Source organism: Cyprinodon tularosa, unplaced genomic scaffold (genome assembly GCF_016077235.1).
Source record: "Cyprinodon tularosa strain WSP-4 unplaced genomic scaffold, ASM1607723v1 ctg857, whole genome shotgun sequence".
Taxonomy (NCBI): Eukaryota; Metazoa; Chordata; class Actinopteri; order Cyprinodontiformes; family Cyprinodontidae; genus Cyprinodon; species Cyprinodon tularosa.
Window position 1 is genome coordinate 81,936 of NW_024039626.1, and position 25,029 is coordinate 106,964.

General features: G+C 40.3%; 1 protein-coding gene across 1 annotated transcript; it reads right to left on the reverse strand.

The window, feature by feature from the left end:
* Positions 1-5,796: 5,796 nt before the first annotated feature.
* tor4aa (torsin family 4, member Aa) lies at positions 5,797-18,796 on the reverse strand. Its single transcript, XM_038273094.1, has 3 exons — positions 18,634-18,796; positions 14,219-14,689; positions 5,797-9,467 (listed from the first exon to the last, which is right to left on the reverse strand). The coding sequence occupies exons 2-3, from the start codon at positions 14,687-14,689 to the stop codon at positions 8,610-8,612; spliced, it is 1,329 nt and encodes a 442-aa protein (XP_038129022.1). The 5' UTR covers positions 18,634-18,796; the 3' UTR covers positions 5,797-8,609.
* Between the last annotated feature and the right edge of the window lie 6,233 nt (positions 18,797-25,029).

Consider the following 25,029-nt stretch of genomic DNA (forward strand, 5'->3'; position numbering starts at 1 on the left):
TGGTTAGCAAGCCTGAGCCAACCTGCCTGTCTGAATCTCTGACTCCCTTGAAGCCTGAACCTGAACCTAATCTGCTTTTTGTCCTCTCTGCTTCTCAGGAAGAACCTGCCTGGAAAACCTGAAAACCTGGAAGAGTTTCTCAAGCGTGAAACCAAGCTGTCTGTTCTCAGAAGAACCCTGGAAATCCAACTCAGTCTGAAACCTGCCTGCCCGCTCTCAGTAAGAGCTGAGAGAGAAGCTCTGAACCTGCTCAGTAAGATTTACTGCTCTGCCCTGCCTCTGACTAGCCCTCTGCCTGCCTTCAGCCTCTGGACCCTCCTGGTTCCCCCCTTCTACCGCTCTGCTCATCTCTGATCAGGTATAGACCTGCAAACTCCCAACCTGCAAGTTCACTGAAAGACTGCTAACCAATCTGTCCCTCTCTGCAGTGAAAACCAGTCGTGACCAGACCCGGACCCAGTTTATCCCAGAAACCATTGTTCTTTATTGTGATTATTCTTCAATAAACTTTGTGAACTTTTTCCCTGCCTCTGAGTGTTCTGCATGTGGGTTAGATCCCTGAAAGCCAACATGACAACAGAGTCCCATCTTCGGGTCCCCCGGCACCTTCCTCGGTGCTTTGTGGGGGCGGGTCTCTGGCTCTCCACAACCACTATTGAGCATTTTTCCTTTCGATAACTTTTACATGCACAAGTACATTTTAATAAACAACTCCAGGTGCTTGGGTCCAGATACTTAGAGATTCACTTCCATGTAGAAAGCCCATATTCTTATTTCCAGTTACCACAGTATACATGTCAGATTAAATAATACTACTTATACTTCAATGATATTATCAAAGTGCTACTTTATTGTATCTCTTATACTATATATGTTGGTTGTGTTGTTCTCTTTACAGGTGATGAAGCGGACAGAAGAAGTTTTATCGTTATCTCCCTTTTATCTCCTTTCTTTCATCTTTTCTCCTTTTTTCTTTTTTTTTTCTTTCCTGTTCTACTTATTGCAGTGTCCATATAATATGTAAAACTCCCTGCATGATTATTATAAAGCCTTTTATATGAATAAATCAAGCGAAACCCTATGGCAATTTCCCCACTGCTCCACTTGTGAAAGTAAAATCTGTTGAACTCTTTTTGGCATCAAGACAATTATTCTTATTGCCACATTGCCAGACAGGACACTGTAGGAAAAATCAATAAATAAATAAATCGGCCTACAGGGTTCTGTTTTTTGCGGGTAGTCAAAGATGGTTCACGCGTACATGGTGATTTTGTAACCTCATCTAAATGTTAAAATATTTTCTGTTATTAAAGCAATTACTTTTTTTTTTGCCAACATTTGCATGTTTAATTAATAGAAAGTAGAAAAATATCTGAGTTTAGATTCAGCTGCACTGTGGAGGTTTGTTAGAGAGCATTAATGGCCAAGCATCACAAAGATCAAAGAACACAACAGACTGGTTATTTAAACAGAATCACATGCCTGGAACATCTTACAGATCTCTATCCATTATTAGAAAACTGAAAGTGGATGATACAGCTATAACTGTTTATTCCCTGGAAGTAATAGTCTTAGATAGTTCAGCCTCATTGAGCGCCAGACCTGCAGAGATCCTTAGCTCAGCTGGGACAACATTTGATTAAATGGGAACTTAGAAGTGAAGGAATCAGAAGTACCAAAATACTAACTTTCAAAAATGCTTTGCATCATTGGCATCATACTTTGGGGGTTGTTTTCTCCAGTAGGATGCTGGAACATCATCATCATCATCACCAACTTTATTTGTAGAGTGCTTTAAAACAACAATGACAATAAAAGTTGTCTAAGTCTAAGCTACAGCTTGAGGGATATTTAGGGCAAAGGTTTGGGCACAGTAAGCTTGTATGAGATATAAGAACATCAACTTTTAAAACAGCTTGCACAAGGAGAAATGGGCTCGTGCATGCTCTCGCACGCGCATTTTCTTTTTAAACTGGACAGGGCAGGTCTTTTAAAAAATTCACAAAAATCCTCCACAATACCTTTAAGTATTCAAAAGTACATGCAAAATAGGATTGTCTTGATTCTCCTCATACTTTCACTATAGAATAGAGATTAAATCTGTTACCACAAAGAAATTACAACTCTGATGTGAGAACTCATCCTACTGAACAACTTGGCAGCAACTAACGCCTTGATAAAATGAATAAACTACAATTAATATCTGACCTGATTTTCACACGTGTGGAATGTCATGCAAATCTTCAAATTCATTTCTAAGGCTTTCTATCTTCCATGTCGAATTGCATTTCAAGAAAGACAAACAGCAACAGTGGATTAGTAGAATGGGAGGCAGATCTTTTAGTTATCTGGCTCCTCTCCTGTGGAACCAACTACCAGTTTTAGTCCGTGAGGCAGACCCCCTGTCTACTTTTAAGGCTAGGCTTAAAACTTTCCTTTTTGATAAAGCTTGTAGTTAGAGTGGCTCAGGTTATCCGGATCTATCTCTATAGTTATACTGCTATTTTCTTAGACTTCTGGAGGACATGGGGACCCCTATTTCATCATTCTGCTTCATTCTATCTCTATTCTCCCACTCTGCAGAATCTGTTAGTTCAATCTCTAACGTTCTGCTCTCTCTGCTTTTTCTCATAATAGCCTCATCTGGTCTGTTCCTGTTTGGCTGTGACTCCATCCTAGAGAGAAATATCAGCTGTGCTGCTTCCAACAAAACCTTTGTTTGTAGATGTTGGAGATTGGCCTGTTTTTCCAGTGTAGTCCTGTTTCTCTGACTGTGACTGGCTGGATGTGCTCTCTTCATCCTCTGACATGGGAGCTGGCTCAGAGCTCGCCTGCCTGGCTGTGTGTTTCCTGGTTGGGGCCGCCTGTGGAGCTGGTTTACAGTTGCTTCTTTCTGTATCTCTGCTTCTGTCTCCTCAGCAGATGGCCGCTCACACTGAGCTTGGTTCTGCTGGAGGTTTCTTCTTTTTATAAGGGAGTTTTTCCTCTCCACTGTCGCTACAAGCATACTTAGTGTGAGGGATTGCTTTTGAGTCAATAAGTCGATGCAATCAACTGGTTTTCCTTAGATAGAAACCTTTGAATCAATTTGACTTTATCATTTGGTGAACTGTAAAGTGCCTTGAGATCACATGTGTTGTGAATTGGCGCTACTGAAATACACTGAATTGAATTAGGAAGCTAAGCTGAGCCAGAAGGAAGAAGTACCTAGCAGCTTCCTGGAAATGTAGTGGAGTAGAAAGTACATTATTTGACTTTGAAATGTAGTGGCATGGAAATGAATGAAGTACCCCCCTAAAACATTAAAGTAAAGATACTCAAAAAATGTAGCTAAGTACAGTGACGTACTTAGTAAGTCACTGTACGTACAGTGACGTAAACTGGAAAAATGATCTAGTAACAATAAAAAATGTCTTAAATTAAGTGTATTTACCCTTAATTTGAGTATGGTAGGTAAATTAGATAGTTTGCCAATGGAATAAGTATTTTCACTCTTAAAATAACATAAATAGATAATATGCACTTGAAACAAGACAATGGAACTGTTTGTTTGTTTGTTTTTGTTTTAAATTAAATGTAAATTGTCTCGTTCCATTGGCAAAATGTCTCCCTTTACTCCTCAGTTCAAGAAAAAATTCACTTATTTCAAGAAAAGATGACTTATGTAGATTGACATTTTTTGCAGTGTAAATGTACTTTGTCACTTTCCACCACTGCAGTTGAGGTTAGTTTTGTAAGCAGCTGCGGTGCCTCCTTCTCTCATTAAGATCTGCAACAAATTAAAATACCAATAATTCATTGGTGAAAATGGTCTGTCATGTCCTGCGCTCAGCCTGGTCTCCATTAAACACAGAAATTCAGGCTGTGAAGAAATCCCGCAGAATAAACCTTACCAAGGGATCTGGTGCTAAGTGAATACTGAGGCGTATCCTTGATGCTATCTTTGCATCATTTTTCTAATGTTAGTCTGTCCCTAAAGGTTAATGCAAAGTCCTGTAGTGCGTAATTTACTTCAGAACTACGATATATATATATATTATACAAACTTGCTTTAAACTAAAGACTATGACTCTACATGAGGACCTAAAATGATTCTAGAGAAAGCAAATAAATGCACAGCAGTAAGGTCATAAAGTGAGATAGTGTTCATAAACTCAGCAACACGGAGCAACTAAAGGGGAATCCAGAATGATTTGAAATGGCTGCAAAAGCATTGCAGGACCTTTATGACTGTCTCGGAAAAAAGATGTCGAGACGTCAACTCATTGTAATTTAGTCTCTTCACATTTTCTCTAGGTTTCTAAGGTATATACTGAGGGCCGGATTTATCAAGATCCAATTTTGCGTGCAGTAATTTGCGCTCGCAAACTGGAATTTTGCGCGAGGGGCTGGACCATGGTTTGCGGGTGATTTAACAAGAGCGATTGCGTAACTGGTGGAAGGTGCAAAATTGTTGGAGACGCCCTATTTAAATGATGGTTTTGCGCGTTTTGTGGTTTGCGGCAAAGTAGTTTGTAGTTTGTGCAAACTAATGCATTAAGAAATTTAAATCTTACAGTGATATATAAAGAAAATTCCGTAAAAATTCAAAAAATATCCACTGGACTTGGTTTTTGAAAACCAAGTCCAGTGGATATTTTTTGAATTTTTACGGAATGACTTTGACCTGGATGACTGAGAACCTTCATCAGTATATAAAGAAAAAACTTTTGCAACCTTTATTCCCTAAGGTGGTATGTGGCTGAATTTCTACTTCACTGCAGTAAAAAAAAACAAAAAAAAAACAACAACAAAAAAAAAAAAAAAAAAAAACAGGTGTTTTGTATTGGCCTGTAGAAAAATGCACATACCAAATGGCTCACAAGAAGTGACTGTGGATGAGATTACGCATCCCCGCAGCATTGGCATGTTGCTCCACAGGCGCAGGGGGAGAACCCCGACCCCGTCGGACAGCACTTCTGAAAAACGAGATTGGGAGATCCCAGCTCTCGCTGCAACCGTACGCAGGAATGACCCAGATGCAAAAACGTGCAACGTTGCAAGGAGTTTTGTGATATCTGGTATTGCGTGGGTCCTCCTTGTGGCTGGCTCCAAATCCATTCGGAGTTCCCCCAACAGCTCCAAAATGGCAATGCTGGATAAACGATATGTTTTGATGATCGTTTCCTCGTTCATTCCAAAAATATTCACACGGAGTGAAAAAATGCGTTCTCTGCGTCTCCTTGCTTCATTTCCATGTCTCCTTCTTGCGACAATAACCGCTGCCATGTGTGCGCAATTACGCATACAGACCATTTGCACCTTCTTTTGAAACGTGTTAAATATAGAGTCAGATACCGTTAGCAAAACTGATTTCAGGTTTAATAAATCACTTTGCGAGTGCTAAATTAATATATTTACATGTTCTCCTCCCACAAGACGCACTTTAGCGTGTAAACGCCCCATATTGCATATTCATTGCAGAAAAAGTACTAAATGGATAAGAGGAGCTATTTAGCACGTTTTAAAGACCAAATCCTTTTAGCACGCTGTTGATAGATCAGTTTGTACATTTTTTAGCGTGCGCAGTTAAATAGCTCACGTTTTTATACACGCAAACCTTTGATAGATCCGGCCCTGAGAGTTTACAAAGGACTGTGAACCTTTTAAATCAACAGTGTGTTTACATGTGTGATATTGCAAAGCTTCAACTCAAAGTTTGGTTTTGTAAAAAAATTAATAAAAACAATAGCCTAGAGACAAACTCTGACATATATACTGCACTGTCAGTTAAATCAAGGCAGATCCCACAGCATCCATGTTTATGAAGCATTTTAATTCATTTTTATGACACAGGAAATGACCGAACAATAAGAAAATCCATCCTCCCAGATCCACCAAACAACATGAGAACAGCTGGTGTCGGTCTGAGCTCCTTCCAAGTTCATTCTCTTGGCTGTAAACTTGCAGTAAATCATAACATATCTGAATGCGTAATAAATAAACACACGCTCTTTTTTAAAGATGTTTTTGATGCAAGCACATGTCCCATTGCTGCAGTGTAAAAATAGTGTCCGCAGCTCCTTCTCAGGCATGATGGCTGCAGGTCAGGCTGAGTGGTGAAACTTTAGGTTTCAATCATCAGAAAAATGTAGAAGGAATGTAGGTCCTGGATGAAAGTCTCCATTTATTTTTATGGTAATACGAAGTAGAGTAACGTATGTCCTTCAGTCTTCATGGAGTCTTTTCTGTTTGAGCTGCCTACTTTCTTCAAGGATTAGTCCACCCAGATCACATTCACATGAATAAAACCAGGTTCACCTTGGTTGAATTATACTAAATAATATTACTGAATATGTGAAAGGAGTTCTCAAATTATTTCTCTTTTATACATCACAGAAACTTGGCCAGAGTTGTCCAATCATTCAAGAACCACTGCAATAGCTTTTTGGAAGGTCAAATCTTGATGAAAGCGCTTTCCACATGGATCCTACATGCAGGCTGGACTGGTAATCTGTGATACCGGGCATTTGCCCACTGGGCTGGTTCTAATTTCAGCGTGCAAGGACCCCAACATTTACTCTCTGGCTGAAGCACCTACCTGTGACAGTAAATAAATCAAGGAGCTTAAGAAGTAATGCAATGTTAACTACCGGTACCTAAATGATGCATGCAGTATATATAGCCCTTCCTTGTCATGCACATCTTTGTGACGGTTTGCATAAGGTGTAATTTTCTATTTCTTCAAGCCGTAAAATCCTTGCACCAAACTAAATTGTAATAAAAGTAAAATGCTTTCTTTAAACTCAACTACAATGTTCCTCTTATATTTGGCGAATTTATGTTTGTATATTTTGACAAAAATTGGTTGCTGTGCATGATGGAGTTTTGCATCTAAAGGCTACGTTTCCAGTCTTACATGCATTGTTGCCAGGTTGGGATGTTTACCAATCTGGCAGTTTAGGATGGCCGTCAATGGGTAAAAAAAATTTTTCTTTACATTTATGGTCTAAGAGATCAATAGACTTTGGTTCAAATTGGGCGAGATTTCGTATATCCAGGCGGTTTATGAACATTGTTTGGGCTGAAAAAGAGAGCCCAACTTATTTTATACATAAAAGTTGCATGTATTTAAGCAAAGTGGGTTCCATTCGAGGAAAGCCAACACAATGCATTCAGAGCCCAAGGTCACGGCTTATTAGCTGTATATGTTTTTTTTTTTTTACATCTTTATATATTGTACATATGAACTTTTTATGACTTCCTATTGTTAATCTGTTGGCTCCGATTTGCTGTTTTATAGCCTAGCTTTTATATTCAACACTTTTGGCAATACATACGTCTAAATTCTAATATTATGACTTGGAGTATATTTTCTGTCTTTTTTTTTTTGCCATCAATATTATGCCCACTTTGCAAACTGCAAGATGTGGTTTTCCTCAGAAAACAGTTTGCTCGAATGCTTTGAATGTTGTTTTAAGGAAATTCAAAACCAACAATGACCCAAATACACACCCTTGTTGACTTCCCCTCGTCTGCGATCAATGTAGTATCAAACAGTTGTGTGGGTTTGCTTCGTAGTGGAATCAAAAAAAAATGTCAGCAAAGGTCGCATGAGGAGGTAAGAAAAAACAAAGAATAAAATAATTTCTAAATGTGTAAATTTGACTGGTTTTATTCTAATTCATACTTTATTTGAATTGTTCAGTGAAAGTCTAAGTAAATTTTAATCCTAAAATTATGGGTGTGCAGGTGGCATACCGGCTACTGCACAGAATCGTAATGTATGGAGACCTTCGTCCTTGATGTGGCCGACCTGGGTTCGAATCAGGTCTGTGGTCCTTTGCCACATGTCTCGCCCCCCCTCTCTGTCAGGAAAAAAGAGCCACCAGTGCCGTAAAAAAAAGACTATATGTTTTATATTCACCTCCCGAGATTAAATCCAAGCTCTGTTGCCTAGCAACAACTTTAGCTTAGCTTGTCATGTTAAAGTGGAGCTCAGCCTGCTGTAAAGGGGAGCTCTGAGTCACATGACTCAGTTAGCATTGAGCTAACCCCTTCAGGCCCTCATACAGCCCTCGTGGAGCATCACTACAGAAGTAGCGCTGATCTGAAAATGTAACATATCAAATTAAGCTAATACTTGGGTCAAAAGTTATGCAGTGGTGCTTAAATGCAGTAAGACCAGCCTAAATATAAAGATAACATGATACAATAAACTATAGGTAGTTTAATTCAGTCCTGAGATTTCATACCTAATAAGTAACATCGCTGTGAATATCTACAGTGATGTTTTGAAATTTGCCATATCCTTGGAAACCACATAATAAAAAGTATTGCACGGAGAGGGAAACATACGGTGGTAAGTCATAAACTGTTGTGTAATTTGGGTGGACCAACCCTGTAAGGAGTGTTTGGGATATTTTCAAACATTTCACAGGATTAATTTCTCTTTGTAGAGTCTGGCTCCTAAACGCTTAACTGTCTGGTAAATGGCCAGCTCTGATTCTCCTGACAACTTTGGGTCTGTTTTTTTCAAGTTTCATATTTCATCACTCTCATGATCTTATATCTTTATTCTTCATTGGAAAAAGAGAATGTAAAATAAAACAGAGGCTTCCTGCAGAGTGTTACAGCATGTTGACCTTTGCCACCACTTGCTTGCAGCCTGTCTGGGAGTATTGGTGCCCTCCAACTATAGGGTAGTATTCAATCTCCCCTGCGAGGCGCTCGATGTTGCTGTGATCTGGGTAGAATCCCTCACGAGTGATTTCTTCCAAAAAGCATTCCATCACATGATCTTTCTCCAAAAGTCCAAGAGGTATAATGTCAGCCTCAGTCCACAGTGGGTGATGCTTCTCTAGCTTGTTGCGTAAAATTGGAGTCAATTCTTTCACGAGGTTGCTATGGCGGCCAGAGGCGGTCATCGCCATGGAAATACTCGAGGAGTTCTGTAGCATGTGTTTGGTGATGTGCGTGTGGCCCAGGTTGCTCAGGAACAGGTAGATGGCGTTCAGGTACTCGTTGGACTGTTTGGAGGCGACTAGCTTCAACAGCACGTCCAGGATCTCCACGTGCATGTGCTCGGCCTCGTCGAAGATGAAGAGCGGGATCTTCTCCTCCTCCTCGGCCTTCTCCACCATCTCCGAGATGATAGCAGAGAGGTTGCGAGCGCACTGCATGGCTTCAGCCTCCTGGGGGCAGTGGTGAAGGACGTAGTACTGCAGCACTAGGGTGTCCCCCACTACCGAGCGGAAGTGTCCGGCCAGGAGGCGCCCCAGGTGGCTCTTCCCTACACCGCTAGGCCCGTGAACCGACACCACCAAGGGTTTGTTGTGAACATATGTGGATAAGTAGTCTTTAAAATGGGACAGCAGACCCTCCACCGCCCCCTGCTGCCCAAACACCTCCCTCCTCAGAGTCTTCTCCAAGCCATCCAGATCGTATCTGAGAACATGGTCATCAAGGTTTTCTATGGCGTTGTACACCTGAGGAGATAGAGTCACATGTTAAAGAAATCTGAGGGCACACAGAAGTATTGATTGCTTTATTTATGCTTCGGAAGTCTTTTTTTTCTTTTCAAAAGTATAGATAAGAATAGAAAAGCCATGATTACTGTTAGCTGAATTGTTTTTTTGTTTGTTTTTTTTCTGACTCGAGTTCATTTCCCAAACATGTTCTTATCCGCATCCTTTTCCTGCTTCGCCATTATTGACTGAAGGCCATTAGTGCTGCAAAATCAGATGCTGCTCTGCACCAGGCCCTGGTTAACCATGCCGCATGGACTGCTGCGATTGGCTGTGAGGTCACTGGGCCCATTTTACATGCTGATTGGTCGATTTCTGAAGCAGTGGACCAATCGAACATGTTAATCATAAACCTCACCCTTTAAAAGTCTCTCTCTGAAAGCCTCATTCATAGGGAATGAACAGTCAACGTGCTGATTGCTGGTTTTAGTGGAATTTCCTGTCTTATGAAAAGCTTATTGTTTGGGAAATCTTTGAGTCCTTAGTCCTTTTTAAAACTTAACCGGTTACTTTTAAACCAACCTGACCAGTTAGTTGAAAATGGAAAAAAGTCAAGTAAGATTTTGGTTTTTGTTTGGTTGTTTTGATTTCTTGGTTAGTTTTTGTGAACCTGATTTCACCTCTAAATGTATTTAGTGTTTCTACCTTAAATTGACCACATAGTCTTTAAAATAACCCAGGAGGAATCCTGTAAACTGTGGGAAGAAAACATTTTTCTAAAAGAACTTTTTTACTTAGCTATGTATTTTTTTACAGTTTATTTTATTGATATCAAATGTATTTTTTTTTATTTTTATACACATTTTGCATTTATTTTATTTTCTGTTCTGTTTTCAAATTGAGTTTTAGCATTTCCATTCTTTTTAGATTATGATTTACCCGTTGTTATCTCATTCTCTAAACTTCTACCCACGAAAAAACCCTGCAAGTTACCAGATCAGAACATCAAAAATGATTTCCCTTCATCCTTCATCTTACAGCGTTCAATGGTCAGGAAAAGGTGGTAGCTAACAGCTCTGCAGACCCCACACATTCTGGACACAGACTTTTAACTTCAGGTTGCTGATACGGACTTGTCATACAAGCTAGCTGCCATAGAAACAGGTTCTTCCCTCAGGCTGTTTACGTGATAAACTTAAAGAACAACTTCCCCTATATTTAAATTAAAAGAGTTTCCATACGTGCATGCAGCTCGCAGAGCAGCTTTTGCTTCGATCATGCTGCTTGCAGACAACCTCTAAAACAAGGGCGCATTTATAAACGTTTTTGTATGGAAATTATAAAATTGAAAACCAGATGCATAAATATTTTTGGCAAAAATGGGAAACATTCTCACTGAAAATATTTATGCAACTACATCTCAGGCCTGCAATTCTAATGAGTGTAATTAATGTCTGCATGTTGGGGAGAAGGCGGTGTTTACTGGAGTAATCCACCCATGCTGCTGCAGGGCTTAATCACGTGTGGATCAACCGAACTCTACTGAATAATAACTGGGCTCTATTCATAGCACTAACGAATCCAGGCATGACAAAGCATGCAGGGAAAATGTCGGGGCTATATTTAAATCCGAACATGATGAAACACATCAGAAGCTTTGCTATTTTCAGCATGAACTACTCAATGAAACGTTGGCAGGGAACTTTCCTACCATCATTTGCAGATTTTTAACACATTTTAGTCATCTTGTTTTCATTAAATACATCTTTTTCTTCTCTCTGTTGTTGTAGATTGTTAATTTCAAACAAACTGAGTCAAACCTTTATCTCTTAATTTATTTTGTTAAATACTAGAATGTGTTAAAGTTTTTTCCTCACATTAGATTCAAGTAAATTACATGGGGAGTAAATATGATTCATTGAAATGTATAAGTCAGTCTACATTCCCGCGCTCACGTCCAAAACTTAAGCCCCATTTACACTACTCCTCCGATGCGGATCCATGCCGAGTGGATCAGTTAATCATGCCGAGCATGGTTCCTTATTACTGTTTACACATCACCCTAACACGGTTTCACGGTTCCAGTTCTTCCAGCAGTCCACACTTTCTCTGCTTTCTTTTTCTCATCATCTTCTTTCCCATCGCCCGGCTTGCCACAGGTTTGCCTGCTGTGTCTAAAGTAGCAGCAGCAGCAACCCAGACTGACAGCAGCTCATTGGCTAATTTGGATCACATGTAGCCTGGAGCCGGACGCTCTGGAGGGCTTTACCGTATTAACAGGAGAAGCGGCGCAAGTGAAATTAGACACTGTCGTCTAACAACATGCGGTAATTTATAAATGTTTTAAATCAAGTTGGGTCCGGATTAGCCAGCAGGTGGGTCCGGATTCAGACCGCGATCCGCTATTCCGTGACCTCTGATCTACGGTACTACTGCTTTCTAGAGGTAAACAAGCAAATCAACATGGCGTGATATTTCATTGTTTGCTGAGAGTCAGGCAAAGAAGGCAGCCTTTGGTGGATTTGCTTGACAGAGTCGGCTTTTGGGAAGTGGATACAACAAACGATAGTCTAATCAGGGTTTACAGGCGCAGAAAACAAAGACAGATACTAAGATTCATCACACTGCTAAGCAGAATCATCACTGGAAATCATCTGGCATGGTAGGGAAGCTAGTATTTTTATGAATGTCTGAAATATCATGATTACGGAGGCTGACTATAAGAAGATGATGCGGTCTGCTCATGCGCTCTTTGTTATCTGAGAACTGGTACCATGTTAGCGTGCTTCGGTTGCGTCTGGCACAGTCTGGTTTAGTTTTCGTACCATTTACTCTCAACAGTTATCTCTGTTACGGTGCTCAGACCGATCTCGGCACAGTTTTCAAAAAGGTAATGTGAATGGGGCTTTAGAGATACAGGTCATTTAGAGATGGGGGAGGAGCTCGAGTAGAGCCGCTGCTCCTCCACATCGAGAGGAGTCAGCTGAGGTGGCTAGAACAACTTTTTTTCTGATGCTCTGTGGGCCTCGAAGTGGGAGGAGGCACAAGGGACGATCCAGGACAGGTGGAGGGACTCTGTCCCTAGGCTGGCTCTTGAATGCCTCGTTCCTCCTTCAGAGGAGCTGGAGGAGGTGTCACGGGAGAAGGAAGTCCGGGATAGGTGGAGGATGACGAGTATGAGTACAAAAACAAACTACCATGAGGTCATTTCAAAAAGGGAGTCCAATTTTCTCTTATTATTGTCGATTTGTTTTCTTTTTTGACAGAACTTAATGGAAATCCTCTTGAGTTGTTTTGCATCATATTAAAGACATTTCTTGGAGCCGTTTGAGATCATTTCTGTTGCTCTTTTCCAGGTTATCTACGGCTCTTTGTAGATTTCTATGATTTTCTTTGTACATTTAGCCTTTTTCTTTTTTGTTTCACATATATTTATTGAAAAACACTCCTGTAAACGTGTATTTACTCTGACATTTACAGATTTCTATTTAAAAAGAAACATAAGTGATAGTAGAAAAAAAAAAGCATGGACAGAGACAACAAAAAGAAAAATAATTGAAATGAGGAAAATAGAAGGAACCTAACTGCCCGCACCTTAGCGCATCTAATCCCAATACCTATGCCCCCCCTCAACATTGCATTGCTAACCATTATTATTACTATATTTGTTTGAAGAATCGGTCTTCTTTACCTCTCTAGATTAAATACAAGCTTTGTTGCCTAGCAACAACTTTTAGTTTAGCTTGTCATGTTCAAGCAAATTCTTTCCAAAAGGAGTCTGTCAACCAAGCTAGAAGGAAGGTACCTCTTTTTTACTAATAAAGAACATTATATGCTTAACCCCTGAAGCCCTGAGGGTTTTAGGAGCAAATTATTCCTGAAATTACATATGTGAATAAAAGCAAGTACAGCTCCCAAACTACAAATTGGAAATACAATTGTTTGTATTTGTATAACAGAAAAGCATTGAGGAATAATTTTCAGGTGGAAGCCCTATTTTAAATGTCTCCATGTCTGATTTATTGGGGATAGAACAAAGAAAAAAAGGAAAAAAATTATCCTCAGGAAATTCTTTCCCAAAATAAACATTGCAAGACACCATGAAAGCCCATTCGAAACTCTGGATGAACCCTCCGACTTTATAGATCCACATCTCGCATGCTGGTTACATCACCTGAAACGGTCGCACAATTACCTCCGACCCCTCCTTGGAAAGGTCTGAGCCTCTAGTTTCCAATGATGCCGGCCATTAGGGGGTGTGGCTAAAAATGAATACCACTCCAGCAGAGTCACACATGTCAAGTGGAATTTTAAATCTCATTTTATTTGTTTACAAAGCTATGAAATGAAAAGTGTTGCTTATTTTTTCATATATTTGTGAAAATATACATTTTTAGCCCCTGAAGTCTGCCGGGCTTAAGGGGTTAAATCGGTGCTGTTGTTCTATGCTGAGTTTCTAAAGCTCATCAGATAAACCAAGAATAATCAAACACGGATCTCACACCATCTGAACGAAACACATCATCCCAGTTTCCTGCACGTTAACAACAAAATGTTTTCCTTTTACTTTTGAACTTAAGCTCCTTTCTGTGACTCTTGGTTTTATTCCCACTGACTCCACTCAAACAGGCATATGTTGTAGATTGGGATTCCTTCATGTTTTAGGAAGTGTATATGTTTATTTTTCTATATTTACTTTTTAAATGTGGTTAGAGTTTCAGAATGACGACAGGTATAAACTGTGTGGATGAGGAGGGTTGTTGCTGGCTTACTTGGAGGAAGACTATGGCGAAGAGCAGGTAGAGACAATAAGTGGCTCTGCTGCGCTCCTGCTTGGGGACGGCTTTGCACGGCCCGCCATTAGGAAACATCACTCGTCTCTTTCTCTTTCGCTTCTTCTTCTGCGGGACGGGAGGAAAGGCAGAGAAGCTGGTGGGGGTGAGTGGGTCGAAGGTGAAGATTTTGGGGCTGGTGCGCCCAGGAGCCCCGGTGAGGGCCCCCGGTGCCCCCAGCCTGAGGGCCATCTCCTGTCGCCGCTTCTTAATGGCCTGGTATTTCTGTTTGATGCGTATGACGGCACGCAGAGAGGCGAAGCCTGACAGGCTGGGTGTTGGACTGCCCCTTCCACTCTGGTTCTTCCCTTCTTCACTGTCCACCTCTTCATCTAGCTCTTCTTCAAAGTCCTCCACCAACCGGGAGGAGGAGGAGGAGGAGGAGCTGGAGCTGCTGCTTTCGTCAATCATCTATAGGGAAATAAAAGCACAGGCTTTAACATTAACATCCAGACACTCTGCAGGGGTAAAACATTTCTTGATTATTAGAGAGAACCTGTGTTTTTATAAAAGGAATAACTTTCTAACCGGCATTTCAGGATCTGACTTTAAAGCTGACCAGAGGCTGAATTTCATCCCAGCTAAATGAATCCAGACCTTATTTTCATCCCATTTTGTCCTTCTGACCTCATCCATGTGGTGATGTCCCTCATTTCTTCAGGGAAATACAAACTACAGCTTATCCCTTAATTTATTCCCAACCCGCTGGGGGATTTAGACTGAAAATTATTTTCATTTAATCTATAAGCTTGTTTCTGACAGGAAGGTAATAGATAATAAAACATAAAATTGATATAAAACAGAATAAGAAATAGCGGTCTTTGAACCGCCCTTCCATAAAGCCCAATCAGCATCAAGAGTTCATCTTAAATGGTCTCCAAATCCACGACTCCACTTGCTTCCCAGCAAGCACAAGCAGTGGTTGCGCTATGTCTGATTTTGACCCAGATTACCCCAACATCCATCCCTTTCTCCAACATCGTAGCTAAAGCTCCATCTGGCTTGTCCATGGTGCTACTTAAACCTCGTCCCTATCAGAGTGTCATTCCTCCTGGACTCTGACTGCGTTCCCCGCCTCAAACAGTCTGATGTTGAGCCTGGTTCTACCAGAGGTTCCTTCCAAAAGGGGAGTTTTTCCTTTCCACTTTCGCTTCATGCTTGCTCATCATGGACAAGTTCATGCAAACCTGTGTTTATCCAAGCTGGACATCTATCCTTCGGGTCCAGAGTGAAGCACTACTATCTCCACTCCACCACCAGTTTCAGGCCTGGGGGCAAACATCCCTGTTCTCACACTCCTGCTCATGCATATTAAAGTAAATTTCAGCGCTAATGTTTCCTGCCGAGGTCTGAGCGCCAAAGTCTTAAAATAATTGTATCAATAAGATTCTTCTAATTGTCTCTTTCTTTCCGTGTGAGTTTTCAAGAAAATAAACTTGTTAACGATTTTAAATCCTGCAGCTGGTTGGTCTCAAAAATCTTTACTACATCATTGCCTCTCTGTCAGCTGATTTGCAACTGAGGCCACTTCCTTTAGCCGGTAAGTGATGTAACAGAAGTGGGTTGACTTTAACCCCCCTCACCACATCACACATGGACTGCAATAAGGGGTGGATCCTACCCCTCTATCTAAAAAGGGAAAGTTAGCATCTAGCCAGCAGTAGGGCGGGTAGTTTTATAATTTTGCATTAATATGGTGATTTATTTTTCCTTTGCACTTTTACCAAAGGGTCCTTTCACTGTTGTATGGAAAAGTACTTAGTTCTATTGCATGAAAATTGCACTGCAGCAAACCCACTTAAACCTTATGCTGGTGAAGATTCTCAGTTATCCAGGCCATAGTCCAAAAAAGTTAAAAAGCACAAAAAAAACCAATCATTTAAACCTTACTACTGCCACCTAAAGGGCTGGAATCAGAGAGTCAATATGTTACCCTTGATAAATGCAAAGTGACCTAAACTGAGCACCTCTGTGGTTTGAAAATTGTTTTGCAAATGCAAGTAACTGTCCAGCTTTGGTAGATTCCTCTCCTTTAATCCCGCTTTTAATTTAGTCGATCCTAAAAAAATTTTTTGAGGGGATCACAATGCAATAAAATGGTTTAATTACACAATTTATATAATTATCAGTATCTCTGTAAACATTAAAACAGTTTATCATTGTTAGGGTGTAGTAATTAACCTTCAGAGGCAAATAAAGAAAAAAAAATTGCACTTTTTAACACTTAAAAAAACATCTCAAGAATTAAAGGACTAATTTCTCACCAAAAACTAATTCATGCCTTCATCTTCAGTGGAATTGATTAGTAGTAGTTTCTTCACAGGTCTCCATAAACAGTGGATCGGACAGCTGCATCTGATCCAGAATGCTGCTGCCTGCATCCTCACTAAAACTAAGAAAGTGGAGCACATCATCCCAGTTTCCAGTCTAACTTTTGTTCCATTTTCTTAATCATTTAATTTTTTTTTATCTTCCTCCTATTCTAATGCCTCACTTTAATTCTCTAACTTTTCGTTTTGCCTTTATGCCACTGCAGTGCATGCTTCTTTTTAATTTGTTTTCCATGTGCAGAACTTTGACTTGTCTTGCTACTGACATGTGCTACAGAAATAAACTAGCTTGGCCTTAACTATGAAACTTTGGAGGAGTCAGCCGACAGACACAAAAATCCAGAACAGAGAGCAAAACACAGACATCAGGTAATAAGTTGAGGTTCTAATAACCCAGTTGAGCAGACAGGTGTGAAATAAAAGTGGAAACGGTGAGTAGAAACTCATAACCCCAGTTCTCAGAGTAAAGAACCATCCTTTGATGCAAATGAATCTGCAAAACCTAAAATAGCGTTCACATGAATAACTATAAAGTGTTACACCTTCAAAATGCCCGAACCATGATGCAGACGTCTGCTTTTCTCTGATTAAACAACAAGGAAGGTTTTAAGCTCCATGCTGTCCCATCATGTCTGCTGTGCAGTGTTTGCAAAAATCAAATGTAGCAGAGTTTGTTTATTTGTTTTTGGATTTTTCTTCACTGTAACCCATTTTAAAGGCGTTGCATTCCTAACAGCTTTCACTTTGTGGTATGCAGCACATCTGGATGTTGCAGTTGGGAAATGGAGTTTTGGCTCAGAGCAATGAGTGGAATAGGTTTAATGCTGCAGCCTTTCGCCTTCACTCAGTTACCAAACTAAGTGTTGCATAACGTGAATTAGGTTCGTGTCGATAACACATGTGCCAGTGAGCACACAGATGAGAGCTTTTAGCAAGTTCCAGCTGCATGAAAATGCGGAACTACGGCGAGCATTGGGTCGTTCTGCAAGTGGTACAGGACAGAGGGGGGAGAGCTGCATGTTAAAACATTAAAACAACTTAAAGTCATTTTTCTCTTATATGAGAAACAATTTGGCAACATAAAAAAGCCTGTATGCCTAAATGCAGTAAAAAAAAAAAAGTGATTCAGCCAAAGCTGACTTCCACACAGGCATCAGATAAGATAAGGATCACACCTTCATTTAAATAAAAGCTTCTCCTTTTTTTTTTTTTTTTTTTTTTTTTTACATAATATTCAAATAGGTTTCAAAAATCATTACTGGAGAGAGAGGGAAGTGTAGAAGATTCAGGAAGCTTCTCAGGCCTGCAGGATAAAATGACACAAAACTGCTTTGTGGCAGCTTTTTGCTTAACACATGCAATGCATGAATACATGTTAAGCTGCGTATGGCTGAACATCTGGTTTAAGTTTACCCACAGTTTTTTTTATAAAACAACTGACAGTTTATTAATATGTAATAAGCACTTATTTTAATCTGCTAAAAACTTCACATGCACTTGGTGTAAAAACAGTCAGGGGAACTATCATTAACATCTGGGCAGTGTTAATAATAGTTAACAGAAACTGAGGAAACTGAAGGCTTTGTCAGACTGATCAGAGTCAGACATTATTGTTAATATCAGTAAAGAGGCTTGGCCGACTGCTGGGGAAGTTGGTAAACACATATCAGCACTGTAAAATTCCAGCAGGCTCACTGGAAGCAGAAAGTACGAGAAAAGGGGAGCTATCAGAGCCACATCTGCTTGTTTTCCCTGCGTCCTCACATGCAGAGACCTGAAAGCTGTGCAGCATTCCAGCATGTTAAATCATTCCCCCCTTCTTTAAGGTCACTTCTCAGAAATGTTACTTTAATGACCTCTCCAGCTCTGGATCCTGCATGTAGGTGCAGCCCCATGCACGTTTCACCTAAAGCTGAAGCTGATTGTCTACTAATACAATGTCACTGATTTTGAATTAAATGAGATTAACAATTAAGCTGCAAAGCTGGAAGATCAAGCACAGAGTTAGATGACTTTTTTGTTTACCTTGAAATGTGGTGTGAAACTCTCCAAAGTGAGCCAACGTTCATGAAGGTCTAGTCCATGGTTTTGTTGGAAAACTGCAGTAAAAGGCCCACAGCTCAGCTCAGGAAGCCTGGCTATCTACACCTCTAAACGTCTTTCTTTACCCTCTGCTGACTCCTCCTCTGTCTTCCTCTTTTTATTCTCACTGCTCTCTCTCTCTCTCTCTCTCTCATAAACCCACGTCTGTGTAATCATTTTCAGAAGCTCAAACAAAGCAGGATGGGCTTTTCTATGGGGCGCCCAGCAGAAGGGAATTTGAAGTAGTTATTCTTTAAAAGCAGACTTTTTATTTCCTCGTGTGAATCCGCATTAGTTGCGTTTTGGCTTTTTTTTTTAGCTGTGCCTAACCCATCTGTAGTGAGTTTAACTGGAAACCTAAATTATCGCTTCAGTTACCATAAAGAAAGAGAACCACATCAGTTAACCACAGAGAACATGAAACATTAGATGGTCTGGATGTTATCTCAAAATGAAAGAATAGAAAGCCTAGTTGTTGCAGAGAGAATAAAGAGGCATGACTGTGTGAAATTGTAGAAGTGAATGTGGTAAAAGTGGGGCTGCTTACACCATTAAGGTCAGATATGATGTTAAATCTACTAACTTAACATCTAACGATAAGTTTGATTCATGGTGAAGCATCAGAAAACTCATCCTGACAGAAAATTTAACCGGAGCCCCTCCAAGGCCATGACAGAAAGGTGATGTAATGACCTGAGGTGGGGGCAGGGAGCCTTAATAATAATAATTATGAATTTTATTTATAACACACTTTACATTTGACTTCAAATCTCAAAGTGCTACATTAAAAAAGGGAAAATTAAAACAAGTTTAAAAGACCATAACATTAAAAACAGAGTAAAAAGACAGTCATTAAAATCAATACATTAACAGGCATACGTAGCCTATTAAAAAAATCTAAAATCAACAATTGTAGGTATTTCTAAAAAGGAAAGTCTTTAGTCCATTCTTAAAACAATCCACCGTCTGAAGGGCCCTAAGGTGGTCTGGGAGGGCATTCCACAGACGGGGAGCTGCGGCTTCAAAGGCCCTATTGCCCTTTGTTTTTAGCCGTGTCCTGGGTGGGGCCAGACGGTTCTGTTGGCCTGACCGGGTCCGGGAAGAGGTGTGTGGTGTGAGCAGCTCAGTGAGATACGTGGGGGCCGCACCGTGCACACAGTGATGGGTGCGCAGAAGAATCTTGTACTCTTTACGTTCTCTGAATGCATCTTTCATGTTAGAGTAAGCTAAATCTAAAATGTTTTGATTTGTTATGTTTAGAGTCCACGTGTTGGTAGAAATGAGGGAGAACAGTCTTGAAGTAATCTGGTTAAAATCCCCAGCAATGATGAAAACACTCTCTGTGTGCAGATTAGAGCTCAGAGAAAGCCTGGTATAGAGTCTTCATGGACTCTTTTGATTTGCGTTGGAGGGCACATATAGACAGATAGACCGGTCTGCAGTAAACAGTCAGAAACTCCATGTCTGGAGAACAGAAGCTGGCGGGTGATCTAGATCTAGATCTTATCATTGGGTCCTCTTCCCTTCATAAAAAGACATTTCATCCCAGCGATGGTAGCATCATCAATGACCCCTCACACCCCCACCATGGACTGGTCTCCCTGCTGCCCTCTGGGAAGAGGCTTCACAGCATTAGAAGGAACAACAGACACTGATAACACCAAACAAAAACACTGAATATTTGCACCATTTATATGTAATGTTCTGAACTTCCATATCAATGCCTTTTTTTGCACCATGTTTTTATTCCCTCACTGTTTACATTTGATCACTGCTTTACTTTTGGGAATGGAGATGTTAGGAAAGCTGTGCAAAAAGAGATTTCATTTTGTATACACTGTGTATACAAAATGACAATAAAAGTTTTCTAACTCCTAAACTCTATAAATATGTCAAAAATAAATCTCATTAACACTTAGTCTCTTTTTAAAACAAATGTTTAAGGATTCTTGTCACATTCTTTTCAATAAGGTTGACATTTTCATAAGATTTCATTAAAGACCTATGATTAATAAGAGAGAAGAAGAGATTGTTTATTGATCATTCGTCGTTTGTGTGTGATTTAACGAAGTTGGCTTACTGTCAGCTTTTCCTGAGCAGATGTGTGAAACAAGACGAGGAAAATCTGAGGTCAAGCTAAAAGAAAAAGCATGTACAAAAACAACAAGCACAGTGTAAAATATAAACGCTGGAGCTGAGGAAGATTCTCAGTCATCCAGGTCATAGTTATTCCGTAAGAGTAAAAAAAATATCCACTGGACTTGGTTTCCAAGATTTGAAGACGTTTCGCCACCTCTCCAGGAAGCTTTCTCAATTCAAATAATAAACGCTGGTGTTTTAATCAGAAACTAATTAGTTTATGAATTCGTGAGAAACGACGGCCAGCAGGTGGCGACGGTGTGCAACAATGTCTGTTGGTTGTGTCCGGTGCAAAAGTCCTTTGCAAGCATAGAAGAGGACACAGTAAACACTATCAAGGTGATCGTTTGGTGTATTTCTATTAACAGCAAAACGCCTCGTGAGCTTTTGCTCCAGCTTCACTGAACTCCAATGATCAGACTGTTTCCCAGCACAGCTCCAGTTTGAAGTAATCAAACATTTTCAGGATTTTTACTCTTGATCTTGGAATTTCATGATTTTTTTTTAAAACTACGCTAGATATTCCACTTTCCCTCGCCTCCATTGCTTTGACCTCTTCATTAATTGTAAGCATGAGCAGCGACTTAATCCTGGTCACATGATGTGATGGTAAATATACTCAGAGAAACAAAAAAAGCACAGTAAATACTACGCCAGCAGGACGCAGCATTTGTCATAAGACGGTTGTTTGCAACCAGAGTGAGTTCCTGACGTATAAATAACCTTTGAAATTGTATTTTTCATTTGTAAGGTCAGGGGATCCTCACACACTCTGGCCTTAAAATCCAAAATGGCTGCCATGTGTTTCAAATGCTATGATAGGTGCAGTAACAGAAAGGTCAAATTGGAATCCTGTGGGTTTGTTTGTCCCAATCCCAAGCGGTATCATGAGGGGTGCTGGTGCCTATCTCCAGCTGTCTACGGGCGAGAATTTAGAATGTGGGAGGAAGCTGGAGTACCCGGAGAGAACCCATGCATGCACAGGGAGAACATGCAAACTCCATGCAGAAAGCCCCCGGGCCGGGAATCTAACCCGGAACCTTCTTGCTGCAAGGCAGCAGTTCTACCCATTGCACCACTGAGGAGCCTGTTGGAGTAAACCAGTGACATCAAATGAAATTATGTCATTTTTTTCTACTTGCAATCACATGATCAGTGCGGTAATTATTAAAACTGTCCAATTTTGGCTGCAGGCAAAAACTCAGATGTTTCTGCTCTCTTTTTTTATAACACAACCTGGCTGTTTAGCGCCGTATAAAATGTTCATCTTTATTTGCTGTGTTGGTATTTTACTCCTCCTGCACGGGGGAAGGTAATTTCAACAATAAAAAATCCATCAATTTTCCCTCTTTTTTAAAGAGGCAAATTTCTAATTGAATCTTCTCTGTAAACCAAAAAGAAAGATTTTATTTTATTTTTAATTTATTGAACAATAAATAAACAAAACTGCCTGTGAACATTATAAGAGAGCTTGTCTGCTAAAAACCAATGAGCAGAATCTGCTGGTTTTCTGTCAACAATTTCAATGAGATGATGTAATTTCAAGATCTTAGTTCAGATATCTGAGATTAATAATCCCCACCCCGTTTTCGGATTAACATCCAAGCTCAATAGAGCTTCCTCTCAAATGCAAAGCAACATTCCAGCTGCTTGCTGTGGAAAAACTCAAAGGTATTTTTGGTTTCCCAGTACAGGGAGATCCAGTGTGCATCTGTCTTAATCAGGCAGTAACCAGGACTAAACAAAAAAAAAAAAACACCCAAACAGCACGAGAGCTACAGAGGGCAGCAGGAACGTCCTCTCTGGCAACATTAAGATGAAAAACCCAGATGAGGTAATCTAACTCTGTGAGAGTTTCACAGGGTTCCTCCCCTCTTTCGCAAAAACACATCACTGTATTTTACAAGTCTGTTGCACAGGTTGGGTCAGTTGTAACATTCAGACCGCCTTTTTGTGAAGTAAACTTAGCTGTTCTCACATTCTGGAGAAGTAGCCAAACTGACAGTTTGTGGAGGTTTTTCTTTTTCTGCACTGTGACCATTTTAGCAGAGATGATCTGTCATTTCAGATGACAAAATACATCTTGGAGAGTTATCTTTCATCATTTTTTTAAAAATGATGACACAATCCCTTATCTTTATTGGTGCATCAGACTTAACAGCCGCAAGAGGATATGAATAGAATAGGCGTGAAATGTATTTCCTTAGAATATCATATGCTTGCACCAGTATTTCTGCATGCTGCACAAATACCTGTCGAGCAACTTAACAGAAAACACAGGAGTCATTCATACAATCTGTCAGTATTTCACTGACTGCTTTGCACAGAGCGAAAAACACTTGTTGCGCAGCTCGTGTGCATTTGAAAAACTGTTAGAAGGAAGTTTGTGAGAGCAGCAGCGTTCAGCCTCTGTACACAGTTTACTCCCACCATGCAGCTGTGCATAAACTGTTAGTGTTGTAGTAGGAGAGTAGGAGGAATTAGTCAGAAAATAAAGCTTCCGCTGCAAAGATAAAAAAAGATCTGAGGGATCTTCTGTGTCACTAATTGTAATATTCAAAGTCACAATTTTGACTTTCTTGCTGCTGGTTTTTGTAGCCGACTGATTCAGGTGCAACTCAAAGAAAACCAATGAGCATCAGGGGGGAGACAACATCACGTCTCCTGGAAACAGCAGGCAGACAATTTACAACACATTCGTCGATTTTAAAAGAACTGAAATAAAAACCTATGGCAGCCTGTTTTAGAAGTGAACACCCACAGCCCTAAATAACCTAAATGATATAAAGTTCCTGTTTTTCTGTCACTGAAAAAGTCAAAGGGGCAGGTGCTGTCATTTAGGAAATCCTCTTTTTTGTGAACTGTAAAAAAAAAAAAGAAAAGAAAAAAAGAACTCCATTAAAGGTTTATTTTATGAAGGAAAAAGTTGCTAAAAGAGGAATAAAATGTTATGTTTCATGGTTCTCTAATGGTTAGCTGTGTTAAAGTGTAGTTATACTGAGAGTTTATGAGTAGGTAATATATTACCTGGAGAAGTCAACACATTTATACCCAATCTATGCTTTGTTTGTCTGTTCTTAATGAAAAACAGCCATTAATGTTAGAGTAAAATCATAATATGACAACACAAGACGTTATTATGAGATAATATTGCCGTGATCTGGCCTGATAGCTCACCTTAATGGTTAATTTCACTCACCTGTCTAACAGCGCGGTTATCCCTCATCTTTTCCACCTGCGTCTATTGCTTTATATTCGGTTCAGCCTGAGCGATCAAGGCCTGATCATTATTTGTTTTCAGTTTGTCTGTTTTCTTATTTTAGTTTATTCTATGGCTCATGTCCTGACTCCGGAAAGCCAGTGGATTGAGGGGGTTTAATGTTTGTCTTCTGTCTTCTGGTCGTGTCCCGGCTCTTCTTTGCTGAGCCGTCAGGGTTTTGGCTCAGAACGCAGAGAAGGACAGTTTTAATTCCCGTAAGCCTGGTTCCAAGGAGGAGACCAGTTTAAAGTCCTGCTCATCCTGGTTCAACGTCTAGTCTCTAACTCTTCTCAACCACAGAGTCTGCCCGTCTGCATCTGAGGCTGCCTGATTGCATCTGTACAGTACGTGTCTTTCTGAACTCTTTCGGACTCTGAACCTGCCTGAGAGCTCTGGAGGATCCCTGGAAGCCTGGATCCTACTGTTCCTGCCTGATCTGTCTTCCCCTGACTTGGATCGGCTTCCTGCAATCTCTCTGGGACTACAGCATCAGAGACACTCTGTGTGACGCACGCTGCGTTGGTTGGGAGCCCATCGGCCCTGGACACCTCTCATGGACTGCACTATCAAACCAGGTAAGTGACTCGCACAGATAATCATATCCTGTCAGATGATCGTGGTCACTTACCTGTGTTTTCCCACAACCAGAGCGTCAGTGATTGGGCGGTGCCCCGCCCCCCTCTAGCAGTCGCTGTGAGCCAAAGCATCGCGCTCCTGTTCTGGTTTGGTTTGTTTTATATTAATAAACGTTTTGAACTTTCCTACTGACTGCCTCACCTTGAATACCGGGTCCATCTGTCCTGTTTTATGACAATTATATTAGAACTATGAGATTCATGATTAACATTATTAATATTTAATCATATTTAATAATTTTTTGCTAGCAAGGGAACAAAACTTTATTTATTTATTTTCACATCATAAATTCTTATTGGTAAATG

Excerpts from the sequence above, each read along its gene's own strand:
- tor4aa (XM_038273094.1), bottom strand. The coding sequence starts at position 14,689 with ATGATTGACGAAAGCAGCAGCTCCAGCTCCTCCTCCTCCTCCTCCTCC. Across the intron at positions 9,468-14,218 it reads TCGCCATAGTCTTCCTCCAA|GTGTACAACGCCATAGAAAA; the intron begins GTAAGCCAGCAA and ends CTATCTCCTCAG.